Below are 16,504 nucleotides of genomic sequence, written 5' to 3' on the forward strand. Positions count from 1 at the left end.
CCCTCCCTCCTCCCTCCCTCCTCTCACCCTCCCTCCCTCCCTCCCTCCTTCCTTCCTTCCTCCTCCCTCCCTCCCTCCCTCCTTCTCCCTCCCTCCCTCCTCTCTCCCTCCCTCCCCCCTCCCTCCTTCCTTCCTTCCTTCCTTCCTCCTCCCTCCCTCCTTCCCTCCCACCCTCCCCCCTCCCTCCTTCCTTCCTGCCTTCCTTCCTCCTCCCTCCTTCCTTCCTCCTCCCTCCCTCCCTTCCTTCCTTCCTCCCTCCCTCCCTCCCTCCTCCCTCACTCCTTCATTCCTCCTTCCTTCCTTCCTTCCTTCCTTCCTTCCTTCCAGAAAGGGTCGTGAAGAAGAAGGTGTTACCGTCTCAGGAACCCCAGAGGTTCTGATTTTAGCTCCTGGGAATCTGGATTCAGCACCTCAGAGTAGCATATATAGTTATCCACCTGAAAAAGTGGGAAGTTTTTGAGATAGCACTTTTTTTCCGCGTCAGGAGCGACTTGAGAAACTTGCAAAGTCGCTTCTGGTGTGAAATCAGTGGGATATATTGGTGGGGACGAGAGACAGGGCCTTCTCGGTGATTGCTCCCCAGCTATGGAAGGAACTCCCTTCCTTGTGAGATCAGGTCGGCCCCCTCCCTCCTGTCCTTTAGAAGGATGGTAAAAACTTGGCTGTGGGACCAAGCTTTCGGGTCAGGGCAATGAAGTGACAATGGGAAAGATGACAGGGCCAATTGAATTTGATGCGGATGGCTAGGATAGTTTTAAATTGTGATATATATTATTAAGACATATTCTTACAGATATATAGGTAAAAAAGGATAAGGTTTGGATGTAAAGATTAAGGAAGGGAATAAAGGGTCAGGATCAAGTGTTATTTTAAATGGTGTATTTTAATATTTAGATAAATGTTTTTTAATGTTTATGTATTGTATCCAGGCATTGAATGTTTGCCATGTATATGTTGTGCTCCGCTCTGAGTCCCCTTCGGTTGAGAAGGGCAGAATATAAGTGTTTTAAATAAATAAATATATTTCTTTGACACTATACACAACTTTTTTGTCAACCTTAGTTACAATATTAAATATTAAAACATTGTCAAGATTAGGACAAAACATATACCACTTTTGACATTTGCTGAGGGGAGAAAACACTGTATTTTCACCATCTCCAGATTATGGCTGAACGGAAGAATGCCAAAGCTGTGGCTTGCAGCTCCTTACAAGACCGGACAAATGTTACCCTTGAAGTTCCTTTGCAAGGTACGGAAATGTTTCATTCATTACACATTATCTAGTTAATGGCTGTTAATAACTTAAATTAACTTCTAAAATACTTATAAAACACAGTATTACATATAGCTTGTTTGAGGAGAGGTAGCATGAAAGGGTGTTTCTTGACAACATTTTTCACACCAGAAAAATTGGGAGGATGGAAATTGCACCGCTACTCTGGTTGTAGTTTGAGGAACCATCCACCTTGAAGCATCCATAATCCAGTGCTAGATTTCAAATGACAAAACCTGAATCCACTGGAGACTGGAGGGGGAAACTTCCACTGACACTTCCTACTATGTACCCCCAAAACTTGCTCTGGGGGATGTTTGGAAAGTTTGAATTATGTCGGTTAATATTATAAAGCAAACCTAGTTCCTAATCTGTTCTTGTACAATTGCCAGAGTCTGTCCGGTAATAGCTTCCATGGTTAGAAAGTCTGGGATGGCTGTGAGTTTTGGGGACTGTATGGCCATGTTTCAGAAGCATTTTCTCCTGGCGTTTCACCACATCGATGGCAGGCATCCTCAGAGGTTGTGAGGTTTGTTGAAAACTAGGCAAGTGGGGTTTTTATATCTGTGTAATAATGTCCAGGGTGGGAGAAAGAACTCTTGTCTGTTTGAGGCAAGTGTGAATGTTGCAGTTGGCCACTATGATTAACATTAAATGGCTTTGCAGATTCAAAGCCTGGCTGCTTCCTGCCTGGGGAAATCCTTTGTTGAGAGGTATTAGCAGGCCCTCTTGTTTCCTGCCTGGAATTCCCATGTTTTTTTTAGTGTTGCTCTTTATTTACTGTCCTGATTCTAGAGTTTTTTTTAATACTGGTAGCCAGATTATATTCATTTTTAATGGTTTCCTCCGTTTTATTGAAATTGCCCATGTGTTTATGGATTTCAGTGGCTTTTCTGTATAGCCTGACATGATGGTTGTTAGAGTGGTCCAGCATTTCTGTGTTCTCAAATAATATGCTGTTTTCAGGTTGGTTCATCAAGTGCTCTGCTATGGCTATTTATTTATTGTGACATCAGCAACCATACCATTGTATTACATTTCTAACAGAACAAAACAAACAAATTAAAAAAAACACAGACTTTGCAAACTTGGTAGTTGATTAAATGTCCTTTGACCAGTATCTGGCCACTTGGAGTGCCTCTGGTGTTGCCACAAGAAGGTCCTCCATTGTGCATGTAGCAGGGCTCAGGTTGCATTGCAGCAGGTGCTCTGTGGTTTGCTCTTCTCCGCACTCGCATGTCGTGGATTTAACTTTGTAGCCCCATTTCTTAAGGTTGGCTCTGCATCTCGTGGTGCCAGAGCGCAGTCTGTTCAGTGCCAAGTTGCCCAGTCTTCTGTGGGTCCTGGAGGGAGTCTCTCATCTGGTATCACCCACGGATTGAGGTGCTGGGTTTGAGCCTGCCACTTTTGGACTCTCTCTTGCTGAGGTGTTCCAGCGAGTGTCTCTGTAGATCTAAGAAAACCATCTGCTATGGCTGACTTCTCAGGTTGACTTAGTCCACAGTATCTTTCATGTTCCTTGATTTGTGTTTGGGTGCTGCGTTTGTTGGCCCATATGTTGACTTGTCCACAGCTGCATGGTATATGGTAGACTCCTGCAGAGGTGAGAAGACCCCTCCTTTTCTGAATTTGTTGGATTTTCTTAGTGTCTTTAGATAGTTCGTAGGTTGTGTTTCATGATCAGCTTCCCTATGCAGTCACTGATTCCTTTGATATATGATAAGAACACTTTTCCTCTGGGTGGATCTTTGTCTCTACTCTTGTGGCTTGTTCTTGGTCTTGCAGCTCTTCTGATGTCTGTGGTGGAATATCCGTTGGCCTGTAGGGCCCAGTTTAGGTGGTTCAATAGATGTGGGCGAAACATCAGGAGAGAATGCTTCTGGAACATGGCCATACAGCTGGGAAAATTCACAGCAACCCAGTGATTCTGACCATGAAACCCTCACCAACATGTAGAAAGTCTACATTTTCAGAAGAAAAATCCCAGAATGTCTCCTCTTCTAAGCCATGGCTCCTTTCCCAGTCCTTGTGCCAGACATGAGCATAATCCAGTGGATTTGTGGCAAGTTTAGATCAGTTTATTTTAGGCCATAGCAATGGAACTCAATGTTTTCTCTCCTTTCTCTCTTTTTTGCTTCTCATTTGAGGACATTTTATTTACAAAAAAATATAGAAAGTTATAATAAACTTTTCCTTAGTTTCATCAGAAATCGATTTGGATCCTTTTAATATGAGGGAAAAGGAAGACAAATTTATGGTGATCAATAACAGTATCCCTTGAGTTCAATTATCTGGTGATTTTCTGTTCTGTCATTGAAATAAGAATGTTGCTCCTTTTCCTGATGTGAATGTAGACAAGGTGAAATTGATTTTTGTCGTTGTTGTTGTTCCCATGCAGTAGATTTCCCAACGCCAAAGACTGAACTGGTGCAGAAGTTTCATGTACAGTATTTGGGCATGTTACCTGTAGCTCGGCCAGTGGGTATGTATAAGCTATTTTGTCCGTTACTACTACTATAATAATAATATTATAATATACTTTATTTATATTTTGCTCTAACTCCCTGAGGAGACTCGGAGCAGATTACAGGGTACATACATGGCAAACATTCAATGCCATTATACAATTAACAACAAAGACAGACTGTACACAAACAGAGGCAAAGTTACCTCTTTTTTTCATCTCCGGAATCTGGAGGCTGTGCTTGACTTGGCAATGGGGAGGTGCTGTTTTATTTGTCCATGGATCGAATTGCTGGCATGTTTTCAGGGGCTCCTTTTACCTCCCCAACAAAGCGGTACCTATTTATCTACTCATGTTGTCCATGGATCGAATTGCTGGCATGTTTTCAGGGGCTTCTTTTACCTCCCCAACAAAGCGGTAACTATTTATCTACTCACACTGTTTTTGAACTGCTGGATAAACAGAAGCTAGGGCTGATGGCAGGAGCTCACCCTGACCCGTGGCTTGAACTGCCAAGCTTCTAGTTGGCAAAATTTTCTGTAGCTGGCGGTTTAACCTACTGTGCTAGCCGCAGCCCCTCTATAGTTTCTGTCTTCTTTCACAGGTAGAAAACAAAATGAGATTAAAACCAGTCTAGATTCCTGCCTCCCTTCCCCTCCCCCCTCCAATTCGGTTTATAATTTAGGTGAAATAGTTAAACTCTTTAAATAGAGAATGGTAGATGCACTTCAGAGAAAGTATATGGAGTCTAAATAACGTTAATAATAATAGTAATACAGTTTTCATTAATTACATTTTAGAGAATAACAAGGGAAAACGTCGCTGAACAGGAATTTTGGATATGACATTTCTTTCTTTGTATTGTCGAAAAAAATTGCCTCCAGAACATGGCGATATATCCCGGAAAAACCTACAACAACCCATTTCTTTCTTTGTTTATTTATATACTTATGGCAAAGAAAATTATACTTCTTCAGTATTTGCAAAATGCACATTATTTTGTATACTGTTTATATTGAATGTTGTTAATATGAGTGCACAAAAACAAATAAAATTATTTTATAATAATAATTATAAGCTGCAGAATCTTATAATTATTCACCTGCACGCATGATTCGCCGAAACACCACACAGTCCTAGACATTTGGGAAGTGTCTGATGTGTGATCCAATACAACAGCCAGCAGAGTGTCTTCTGTGGATTCATCTTATTGTGTTTCAAATAATAATATTAATAATGGCGTTCCCAGTGGTGATTGGCACACTGGGTGCAGTGCCTAAAAACCTTGGCCTGCACTTAAACACAATCGGCGCTGACAAAATTACCATCCGCCATCTGCAGAAGGCCACCTTACTGGGATCTGCACACATTATTCACCAATACATCACACAGTCATAGACATTTGGGAAGTGTCTGATGTATGATCCAATACAACAGCCAGGAGAGTGTCTGCTGTGGACTCATCTTGTTGTGTTTCAAATAATGATAATAATAATAATAATAATAATAATAATAATAATAATGCCCTTCTTTTAAAGATGGCAAAGGTGATATTTCATTTTATGCTTGCAAAACTCACAAACTTGTTAGCTGGGAAAATGCAACTTAAATCACACACTGATCCTTAATACTAAATTGATTTTTATCATAAATGCCTACTCATTGACTTTTAAAATTAAAAATAAAGGTTTTCAGGGCAGGTCACAAAGAATCGTACTTGCCAGTCCCTAACTTCAGCCGTACAAGAGTGGGCAGGCTTCAGACTTGAACCATCTCTGATTTTTATTATTATTAGGACCACAAAACTAGGGTGGAAAAAAGTATCCCTCCAGATTTGTTGTTGGACTGTAGTCTCCCATAGCACTAGTTCTCCCAAGATCTGAAAGATGAGCATGCAGTTCAAGGAGAGGGAGCTAGGTGTTGCCGATGTCTCAGTAGGGCCCATGGACTGATCTGATATTTTCTCTCCTGCTACAATTATAGGGATGGACACGCTAAACAGTGCTGTCGAGAGTCTGATGGCTTCCTCCGGCAGAGAAGACTGGATGCCTGTCACCATGAATGTTGCCGATGCTACAGTGACAGTCATCAGCGAAGGAGTAAGGCACAACAAAAGTCATCCGAATTTCAAAATATTACATTTCTAAATGGATTGTCCTTACTGATAATTAGAATTTGGTATTTTCCATCAGCCCCTTATCGATTTCACACTTTTCTAAGCTCATGTTTGTTAGAGAGGAAGTCACAGGGAGGAGGGAGCAAGCTTGTTTTCTGCTTCCTTGGAGACTAGGACACGGAACAATGGCTTCAAACTACAAGAAAGGAGATTCCATCTGAACACGAGGAAGAACTTCTTGACTGTGAGAGCCATTCAGCAGTGGAACTCTCTGCCCCGGAGTGTGGTGGAGGCTCCTTCTTTGGAAGCTTTTAAACAGAGGCTGGATGGCCATCTGTCAGGGGTGATTTGAATGCAATATTCCTGCTGCTTGGCAGGGGGTTGGACTGGATGGCCCATGAGGTCTCTTCCAACTCTTTGATTCTATGATTTGATTCTATGATTCTATGTCCAGTGTCAGAAGAAATTTGGCAATAAATTATGGTTCACGTGGCATTTTTCCAGATTTTTTGATATCCCATATGCAATTTTCTCCCTTAAAATAACAAAATAGCCAATTTAATAAACATTGTGCGAAAGGACAATGTACAGTGTTCCCTCGCTATTTCGCGATTCGCTCTACGTGGACTCGCTGTATCGTGTTTCTTAAATAAATATTAATAATAAATAAATATAAAATATTTACATACAATGGGCCTCAGAGGCTTGTGTGGGGGCCGGCACTCCCTCTGCCCTCCCTGGCCTCTGCAGAGCGGCAGCAGAGGGTGGGGAAGGCCTGCCTCCCTTGCCTCCGCAGACCCTGGAAGTGTGGAGGCCAGAGGCGTAGCAGAGAAGGCCTGCCTCTCTGGCCTCTGCAGACCCCAGAAGTATGGAGGCCACAGCATGGGAGGCAGGCCTTCCCCTGCGCAGGGTTCCATACTTAACACTTTAACAACACATCCCTTCAATGCTAAGGCTTCCCGCCAAAATGGAACTGTAGAGGAGAGTCTACTGAACAAGCCAGTACCTGCCTCATACCAGTACTGCCATCTGTTGAGGAGTTAGGAAAGTGGAGGCATTACTTTTCATTCAGCTCTCGTAATTTTATACAGTACAACCGTCCCCTGCCACGCGTTGCTGTGGCCCAATCTGGTGGTCATGGGGGTTATGTGTGGGAGGTTTGGCCCAATTCTGTCGTTGGTGGGGTTCAGAATGCTCTGTGATTGTAGGTGAACTACAAATCCCAGCAACTACAACTCTCAAATGTCAAGATTCTATTTTCCCCAAACTCCACCAGTGTTCACATTTGGGCATATTGAGTATTCTTGTAGAGTTTGGTCCAGATCCATCATTGTTTGAGTCCACAGTGTTCTTAGATGAACTACAACTCAAAAACCAAAGGACACTGCCCACCAAACTCTTCCAGTATTTCCTGTTGGTCATGGGAGAAGTGTGTGCCAAGTTTGGTTCAGTTCCATTGTTGGTGGGGTTCAGAATGCTCTTTGATTGTAGGTGAACTATAAATCCCAGCAACTACAACTCCCAAATGACAAAAGCAATTTTTTTGAGTGAAGAACATACATTGGGTTGTTAGGTGTCTTGTGTCCAAATTTAGTGTCAATTCGTCCAGTCATTTTTGAGTTCTGTTAATCCCACAAACAAACATTACATTTTTATTTATATAGATTTTTAATAACGTAGTGCATGATACAAAGTTTCTATACTTGGAACCATCAAAAAGCAAATCTCAAATACTCACATGGACAATTTGGGAGTACTTTGAATATTGAAATTCTGGATAAGGAATGCTCAAACTGTATTAAGGACTTGTTGTTTGAACTTTAAAGCATATGTTACTGTTTTCCTCATCCGTTTTGTAATCTAAAGCGAAAGGCTGCGCAATTTTGCTTTCTTCAGAATAGACAGTGTGGCTAATGATAATTAATTACTGAGAGTTTTAATTGCCATTGACCGACCAGGTTTAGAGGAAAGGGCTGAAGAGACGTTCTATTTTTCGCAATTGGAATAATCAAAATGATTTGTTGAGATCTCACTTTCAAGAGGAAAACCTGGATTCAAAGATCCAAGGACATCCCAGCATCCCATACACATTTTACACGTCTTTACAGTGGATGCCATGACAAATGCAGCTCTTGTTCCGAACCAAAGGCTTCCACTTCACATGGTGCGGTTGCATTCCTAAAAAATTAGGTAGCCGAATGTACAAGTTGTAGATACTCCTTTCTATGCTTCCAGAAGAAAACAATGCATGTTTTGAACTAGAACAGCTACCTCTCATATATATGCCATTCCTTTGTGTGTAAAACTATATGGAGATGATGCCTGTTTACATGAACCAAACCTGTTATAGGATGCTTTAGTTGCTCTCTTTTTCAGAGTCTTTTAGAAGCCTGTTTCAAGTTAGTTCATATAACCCATAACGTGTTGGTATTCAGAAAACCAATCTTTCAGTACTCAAGCTATGAGCATTTTAATGCTGCTTTGAAATTAAAATTGCAATAATTGTAATAACAACTCTTCCTAATTAACTAGAATGAAGAGGAGATCGTAGTGGAATGTCGTGTCCGGTTCTTGTCTTTTATGGGCGTGGGGAAAGATGCCCATACATTTGCCTTCATTATGGATGCAGGAAACCAGCATTTTGAGTGCCATGTTTTCTGGTGTGAGCCCAATGCAGGCAATGTGTCAGAAGCTGTTCAGGCTGCTTGTATGGTAAGTAATTCCAGAACATTATAGCAATGTATATGTAAAGATAATTTTTTTATTGTGTCAGAAGCAACTTGAGAAAGTTGCTTCTTGTGTGAGAGAATTGACCACCAGGAGAGACGTTGCCCAGGGAATGCCCGGATGTGTTGCCATCCTGTGGGAGGCTTCTCTCTTGTCCCCGCATGGGAAGCTGGAGCTGACTCACAGGAGCTCAGCCCGTCTTGCGGATTCAAACTGCCGAGCCATTGTGCCACTGCAGCTTATATGTAAAGAGATAAAGCAGACTATTAACTGGTTTTAGGGTTATTTTGTGGCATTTAGTTTTAATGTAATATGAAATTGTATTTAAGTAAAATAATATTTTGAGTTAATTGGTGAAATTACCCTAATAAATCAAACACCTTTTTCATTCTGCACTTGGATTTTAACATTTCACATTACGATTCTTAATATTAGTGCCAGCTCTCCCTGCTTCTTCTGCTTTAATGCTATTAGAAAGCAATATCACAAATTATTACGTGTGTAGACTGATAACCAGATGAGCAGGACAAGGAATCAAAGGCAAAAAACAGGCTCTGGCTTTTCACAAGAGAACAATGTGCCTTTATTGAAAGGAGACAATGGAAAGAACAAATTGCAAGATTAATGAGAAGAAGCGGAATTCCCTGCTCTAGCAGTGTTGTTCAACATCTGTTTCCAAAGTATTTGGCGAGCATTGTCCTTTAACATTATTCTCCTTGGGATAGTGGAGGAAACATTCGCACTCACCTGAAAGTGAACAGACTGGTCCTAGAGATGAGAGGAGGGTGATATTCAACCCAGGCCATCACCATCAAAGTAGATTTGTAAACATAGTGGTTGATGACAAAACAAGCTATATGCTGAGGGGAATTAAAGAGGGGAGACACTTATGTAGCATCTAAACTGCAGTGATTTCTACTACAACTAGTTTTAAATGTACATTTGTCAGTTTGCCAACCTAACGAAAGTTTTGCAAGCAAGAGAATTCGTTCAGTGAAGTTCCATGTAAGGTTCAATCAGTCAGTGGAAATGTGAATGTTCAGGTTTTGCCTTGCTGTTACACTGTTCAACACACATTGTGTTGCTTCAAATAAAGTACATTTCCTTATTTATTTATTTTTTTGTCGTGTCAGGAGTGACTTGAGAAACTGCAAGTCGCTTGTGGTGTGTAAGAGTTGGCTGTCTGCAAGGACGTTGCCCAGAAATGCCCGGATGTTTTGATGTTTTTACCATACTTGTGGGAGGCTTCTCTCATGTCCCCAAGAGGAGCTGGAGCTGATAGAGGGAGCTCATCCGCGCTCTCCCCGTATTCGAACCTGCCAGCACAGGGGTTTAACCCACTGCTCCACCAAGGGCTCCTATTTTCTTATTTAAAAGCACGTATTAAAAGGAGGGGGGTTCAGGGGGCTGGAACAGATTTCAATGGGAAATTTGCTTTGAGATAAGAGTTAAGATTTGAGTTAAGAGCTCGGTCACAGACCAAATTAAACACTTAAGTCAAAGTATTGCTGCACAATGAAAATACAATGAAAAAATACAAGATTAAAAATTTTCATGAAATACTTAAAAATACGTATTAAAAGGGGGGTTCAGGGGGCTGGAACAGATTTCAATGGGCAATTTGCTTTGATATAAGAGTTAAGATTTGAGTTAAGAGCTCGGTCATGGAACAAATTAAACACTTAAGTCAAAGTATATACATCATATTTCATTATCACCCCTACAATTTACCCCAATCACCCCTACATATGTGGTTCTCAGACGTATTGTTTTGCTTAAGTACAGAGCTGTTTTATATGTTATTTTTGGGTCTTGGCCACACATAAAATATGTTGTTCTGATGTGAGATTCCCAATACATTGTCTGTTTGATATATGGACCAAGGTGGAAGTCTCTCACCTTTTGATACAATTTGCAATCAAATAATATGTGTGCTATATCCTCAATTTTAGGTGCATGTATATATTCAGGTTGATCAGTTTATCAGTTTTATCATGTCTTATCATATTTATTTATTGTATTGCTATAAGTGTCTTATTTTAACTTACTACGTGGAGTGTGATCGGGTCTTATCAGGCCTTGTTTTTTTGTTTCGTATTGTGATATGGCTTAAGGGCTAATCAATAAAAAATATTACTATTACTTAAGTCAAAGTATTACTGCACAATGAAAATGATAAATACAGTGAAAAATTATGATTAAAAATTATCATGAAATACTTCGCAGTGAGATAAAAAGCAGAAATAATGAAATAATAGTCTAGGAATAAAAACATCATCAGCAACAACAACAACAATAATAATAAAACTTTATTTATATACTGCTCTATCTCCCCGAGGGGACTCAGAGTGATTTCCAAGTAACATCATCAATACATACATAACAACATAACCATAAGATTAACAAAACAATATAAGCATAAAAATTGTCACTGTGTATATTAAAATAATCCTGCCTGTTCAAGGCAATTTAACAGGCCGGGCCGAGATTAGTGCGAGCTCAAAAATTCTAGGGGGCCCAGGAATTAAGTGCTGTAGCAGGCAACAACAATAATAGGTACGGGTCTATGGCTATTCATTTCCGGGGCCTGTTAGAGGAAGTGACCTGGGTAATTAGTAGGAAGAATAAGGCCATATTCAACAATGTCAAGGGCTGATCTAGAACTAGTCATTCTCAAAGGCTTGTTGAAACCACCCGGTCTTCAAGCTATTACGAAAGGAGAGGGATATGCTTGGGTGTCCTCCTAGACTTTTCACTAATGCTTGAAGCGCAGGCGTCGGTGGCGGCTGGGAGGGCTTTCGCACAATTGAAGTGAGGGGGACAATAAGCCATATTAGGGGCTTCTGGGATGCTTCAGGAATATAGGCTGCATGCATATCATATTGGGAACATTGCAAGGTGCCTGGGGCAGTGCCATACTTGGTCTTGTGTGATAAACAGGATGATTGACCAAGGCACCCTTGCTCCATGAATGCTACTGCTTGACCACAAGGTACATGGTTGCCTGGACCTGGCCGACCACAGAGAGAACATAGTTATCCCATAGTTCCTTGGAACAACAGGTAACCACAGGGTACAAGGTTACTACATGTTTACTGGTAGCTGACCACAAGGGTACAAGGGGCGTGTTATGTTACTGAAGGTGTGTTATTCTGGCAAGAGGAGGAGTTCAGGGTGGTCCAATGTACATATGCCCATATAGGGCCGAAAAGGGAAGTTACCACCATGTGAGGAATGTCTAAATAAGGCAAAGAGGGGAAGATGGACCACCGCCCTCCTGAGAGTATATAAAATCAATGGTCATCCCAGAGATTTGTCCTGCATATAATCTAAAGTGGGAGAGAGAGAGTCTACAGCAGAAAGTGCAAAAGTTCTCATCAGACCAAACTACAAGATACTCTTGGAAGATCTTGGGAAGTCACACAAAGAGCACCCCCTTATCTCTGTTCTTTTGTTTCGTTGATACTCTTTTTTCTTCCCCTTACTCTTTTTTCCCCTCCTTCCCTTTCACAGTCTATTCACTCTCACTCCCCACCCTACCCCTTTTACCTATATATCTTTTTCTGACCTCATTTATGTGTTATGTTGGATAAGTGTAAAAAACCAAATAAAAATTAAATTTAAAAAAAAGGGGGAAGTTGGACCACCGCCTGAGAGTATATAAAACATTACCTCCTGAGAGTATATAAAATCAATGGTCATCCCAGTCGGGGTGGCAGCTTGATACCAGCAGTAGTCTATGTATGCTGTCTGTCTGCCTTTCTATTGCTCAATATGAAATAAACCTGTGTTTTGCTCTAACTATTTGAACTCCTGCTTTGGATCCATAGGGAACTGGCAAGATCCTGGAGGGTAAGATTGTAGGGACGGCGTGTTTCCCTTACAGAAGCTTGTGCGCAAACTGCAACCGTATCAATGGATATGGTGTATCAGTATACCTTACCTAAATGTTTTCCGTAATTTTGTGTGTACTGAATCATACTGATGATTGCAGAACATATTTTCTTTCTTGCAGCTGCGGTATCAGAAGTGCTTGGTCGCCCGACCTCCTTCACAAAAAGTCCGGCCACCACCGCCTCCTCCAGCAGACTCAATGACTAGAAGAGTCACAACTAATGTAAAACGAGGGGTCTTGTCCCTCATTGACACTTTGAAACAGAAACGCCCCGTATCCGACACGCCATAGAAGCCCCGAGGAAGAATAGGATCTGGCAGAAGATCTGGCAGAAGATACAGCAACCACATTAAAAGAGATGAACTGAGTTTTGGCCTTCCAGTTGAAAATGGTAATGCTTTGTCTTTGGAGAATTTACCCTTATCGAAATAATAGTAGACAAGCATGTTCTCTCGTCCTTACCACCATCACGTGATATGAAAAGAAGCATGAGTAATTTTGTTTTTTTGCTGTGAGAAATGGAAGGTCTGTTTTCCGATTGTAAATATGATGAACATTACCTACATTCACACATAATACACCAGAAAGGAATACGGCACGCCACTCCTAATCTCTGGAGAGAACCAGGCCCAGATTGGTACTCGTCCCCATCCTGAGATGGTTTTGTCACAGACTGTCCTTAAATCCTGCAGCACTTTGCCCTCATTTTTAACACTGGCATATATCACCCTGATGTTCTTGTAATATTTTTCTTTTTCTTTTTACAAGTCGCATTCATTAACCAACCTTCCATCTTGTGCACTATAGTAGATTAATATTTTAAATTGTTTGTCTGCAAGTCGGGTACAGTTCAGCATGACAAGTTTGCTATACAAGTAGCCCCTCTTTCTAGGAAAGAGTGAGCAAACAGTTTTATAACAACGTCTGACAATCACAGGCATGTCTGTTTCACAGGATATATTAATAGCCATCCCCTCCTGGCACGCACATATACACAACAAAACAGTCGTGCAATATTGTCACACGTTGTTATGCACATGTAGGAGTTTTTGTTTTGCTTTTTCACGCATGGAAGTGCCATCCATGCAAGAAACGCACCATCTTTGAAGTGGCCTTCAGTTTCGAAATTGTGTATCTTGAAATACTAAACCACCTTAAAAAGCTCAGAAGAGAGTCTCAGAGGATGTGTTGGCTTTTCTTGTTAAATCAGCATAACTCCAGTTACAGCTCATTTTCATAGTTGCTGGTCATAGCTTGCAGTCATTGCAAAATAATCCAGACTCGTGCATTAAAAACATTAATTGGGTAGTATTAACATTCAGTATATCTATAATGGAATTCTAGATATACTGAATGTTAATACTACCCAATTAATACTGAATGTTAATACTACGAGGGATGAATGAAAAGTAATGCCTCCAACTTCATAACTTCTCAACAGATGGCAGTACTGGTATGCGGCAGGTACTGGCTTGTTCAGTAGACTCTCCTCTACAGTTTAGTTTTTGTGGGAAGCCTTAGCATTGAACTGTTGTGTTGTTAAAGTGCGAAGAATGGAACCCTGTGCAGAAGGTCGGTCAATGTGACTTTAGCAATGTGCAGTCATTAAATTCTTGACAGCAGAAGGTGTCACCTCAACATCTTTAAACTTATTAAACAATGCACAGTACTCACATCAATAAATTCACCATAAACAGCTTGCATTCTCTGATGAATCTCCTTTGGGGTGACACCTTCTGTTGTCAAGAATTCAATGACTGCACGTTGCTTAAGTTGCATAGACCGACCGTCTCCGCAGGGTTCCATATTTTGCACTTTAACAACACAACCATTCAATGATAAGGCTTCCCGCCAAAATGGAACTTTAGAGGAGAGTCTACTGAACAAGGCAGTACCTGTCGCGTACCAGTACTGCCATCTGTTGAGGAGTTATGAAGGTGGAGGCATTACTTTTCATTCAACTCTCATAGTAAAGGTAAAGGTTTCCCCTTGACATAAGTCTAGTTGTGTCTGACCTGGGAGGTGGTGCTCATCTCCATTTCTAAGCCAAAGAGTCAGACACAACTAGACTCATGTCAAGGGGAAACCTTCACCTTATGCAGCAGGTACTGGCTTGTTCAGTAGACACTCCTCTACAATTTCATTTCACGTAGTCAAGGTGAAGGTCTGTAGACACCTTCAAGGTCATGTGGCCAGCATGACTGCATGGATCGCCGTTACCTTCCCGCCAAACCAGTACCTATTGATCTACTCACATTTGAATGTTTTTGAACTGCTAGGTTGGCAGAAGCTGGGGCTAACAGCCGGAGTTCACCCTGCTCCCCAGATTTGAACCACTGACCTTTTGGTCAGCAAGTTCAGCAGCTCAGCACAACTGGGGGCTCCTTTCAGTAACATAGGATGAGGAAAAGAACTTTAATGATAAAAGTCTGGACTATTAGCAATTATTCTTATCATTAATGCAAGCATCCACAGTAGTTTTATGGCACGCATAAATGGTATTTTTCTGGAAGAAGCTTCTTCTTATATACAACCTTCTGAGGAGCTATGTTTTATACTGAGCTTCAGGTTAGAATATGCATATTCTCTAGCAGTTCTTGCGTGTAATACAAAATGATAGCACTAGTTCTCAAAAATTCTGAATAAAATGTGTCATCCTGTACTAGACATGACCATGGCACCTAATATCTATGAGCACCTTATACTATATGCTATTTGAGGTGATTCTTTTTTTTTAATGTATACTGTGCCATGGTTAATGACTCAAAATATGTAGCACAAGTTCACCTGCACAACTGCCAAAGGAAAAGCCTTCAAGCCCCATTTATGCCTTGGTGAGTCGTAACCTGGGGCAAAAACAGAAGTGGTGACAGTCCGTGCAGAGTCCCAGCCTGCAGAGAGCGAATGGAGAAGGCAGGGATTCCTGTCTGGACTTCTCTCCTAGCACATAACATCTTTTAAGAAGAAAGGGATTATTCTCACAAATGTCTGCTTGGATAGCCTTGTCAACTTTCTGCTGTCAAATTGGGGAAATTGGATCTCATCCATTCTTGATTTGTGTACAAAAAGTCTTTGAGGTGAAGAGAAGGGAAAGCCTCTGAGCCTGAGCCTCATCTTCTGTCCTGTCAAATATCCAACACAAGCTCTTTATTTTCTATTTTTTTAAAATGCCAGAAGGCTAAAGCCCAGAAGAGGCTCCTCTCCATCTGTCAGGTACCATTTATTGTTTTTCATTGCCATCCAGTACATTATATAGCGATAACTTTGACTAGATTCTGGCTATCCTTGAAATGTAATGGAGCCGTGTGCAAGAATTCATAGACGTTTACTGAATCCTATAGTGCTGAAGCAAAATGTGTGCTGGATTCAGTCAGCAAGGCCTACAGCAACTTACTTAGACAATCTCTCGTTGTCCGAGTAGTATAGTCTCCAAGATCAGTGTACTGGTTTGTCCGAAGGTGGCTATGGAGCCCTATTCTTGACCTGCATCTTCTTCCGCAGTGAGGGCATTGGTTTCCAGGTGGAAGGCGGTCTCGGTCAGGGTTGGCTTCATCTTGGCACGTTTCTCTCTATCACCCTCCATTTGTGCCTCTTCAAATTCTACAGCATTGCTGGTCACAGCTGGCCTCCAGTTCAAGGGTCAGGGCTTCCCAGTTCTCAGTGTCTATGCCAGAGTTTTTGAGGTTGGCTTTGAGCCCATCTTTAAATCTCTTTTCCTGCCCACCAACATTATGTTTTCCTACGGCAACATAGCTAGATCCAAAATATCTAGAACAGTGGTTCTCAACCTGAGGTCCCCAGATGTTTTTGGCCTATTACTCCCAGAAATCCCAGCCAGTTTACCAGCTATTAGGATTTCTGGGAGTTGAAGGCCAAAAACATCTGGGGACCCCAGGTTGAGAACCACTGATCTAGAGTTTTATGCAGATATTCTCCCTGACAGAGCAATCCCTATAATATACTTGTAATTAAGATAAATTTAGAGACTGAAAGAACCAGTATTTTATTTATTTTTATGTCCTTTAT

General features: G+C 41.3%; 1 protein-coding gene across 8 annotated transcripts in view; it reads left to right on the top strand.

Annotated features, from left to right (window-relative positions):
• Nucleotides 1–12,986, top strand: part of APBB2 (amyloid beta precursor protein binding family B member 2) — a 253,851-nt gene extending 240,865 nt beyond the window's left edge. For all 8 annotated transcript variants that reach the window (XM_060778438.2, XM_060778440.2, XM_067468794.1 and 5 more), the window contains 5 exons: nucleotides 1,165–1,252; nucleotides 3,675–3,758; nucleotides 5,724–5,839; nucleotides 8,389–8,568; nucleotides 12,599–12,986. In XM_060778438.2, the coding sequence (XP_060634421.2) occupies nucleotides 1,165–1,252; nucleotides 3,675–3,758; nucleotides 5,724–5,839; nucleotides 8,389–8,568; nucleotides 12,599–12,769 (639 nt within the window). In that variant the 3' untranslated portion in view covers nucleotides 12,770–12,986. The remainder of the gene's footprint in view (nucleotides 1–1,164; nucleotides 1,253–3,674; nucleotides 3,759–5,723; nucleotides 5,840–8,388; nucleotides 8,569–12,598) is intronic.
• The last annotated feature ends 3,518 nt before the right edge of the window (nucleotides 12,987–16,504 follow it).

Source organism: Anolis sagrei, chromosome 5 (assembly GCF_037176765.1).
Source record: "Anolis sagrei isolate rAnoSag1 chromosome 5, rAnoSag1.mat, whole genome shotgun sequence".
NCBI lineage: Eukaryota > Metazoa > Chordata > Lepidosauria > Squamata > Dactyloidae > Anolis > Anolis sagrei.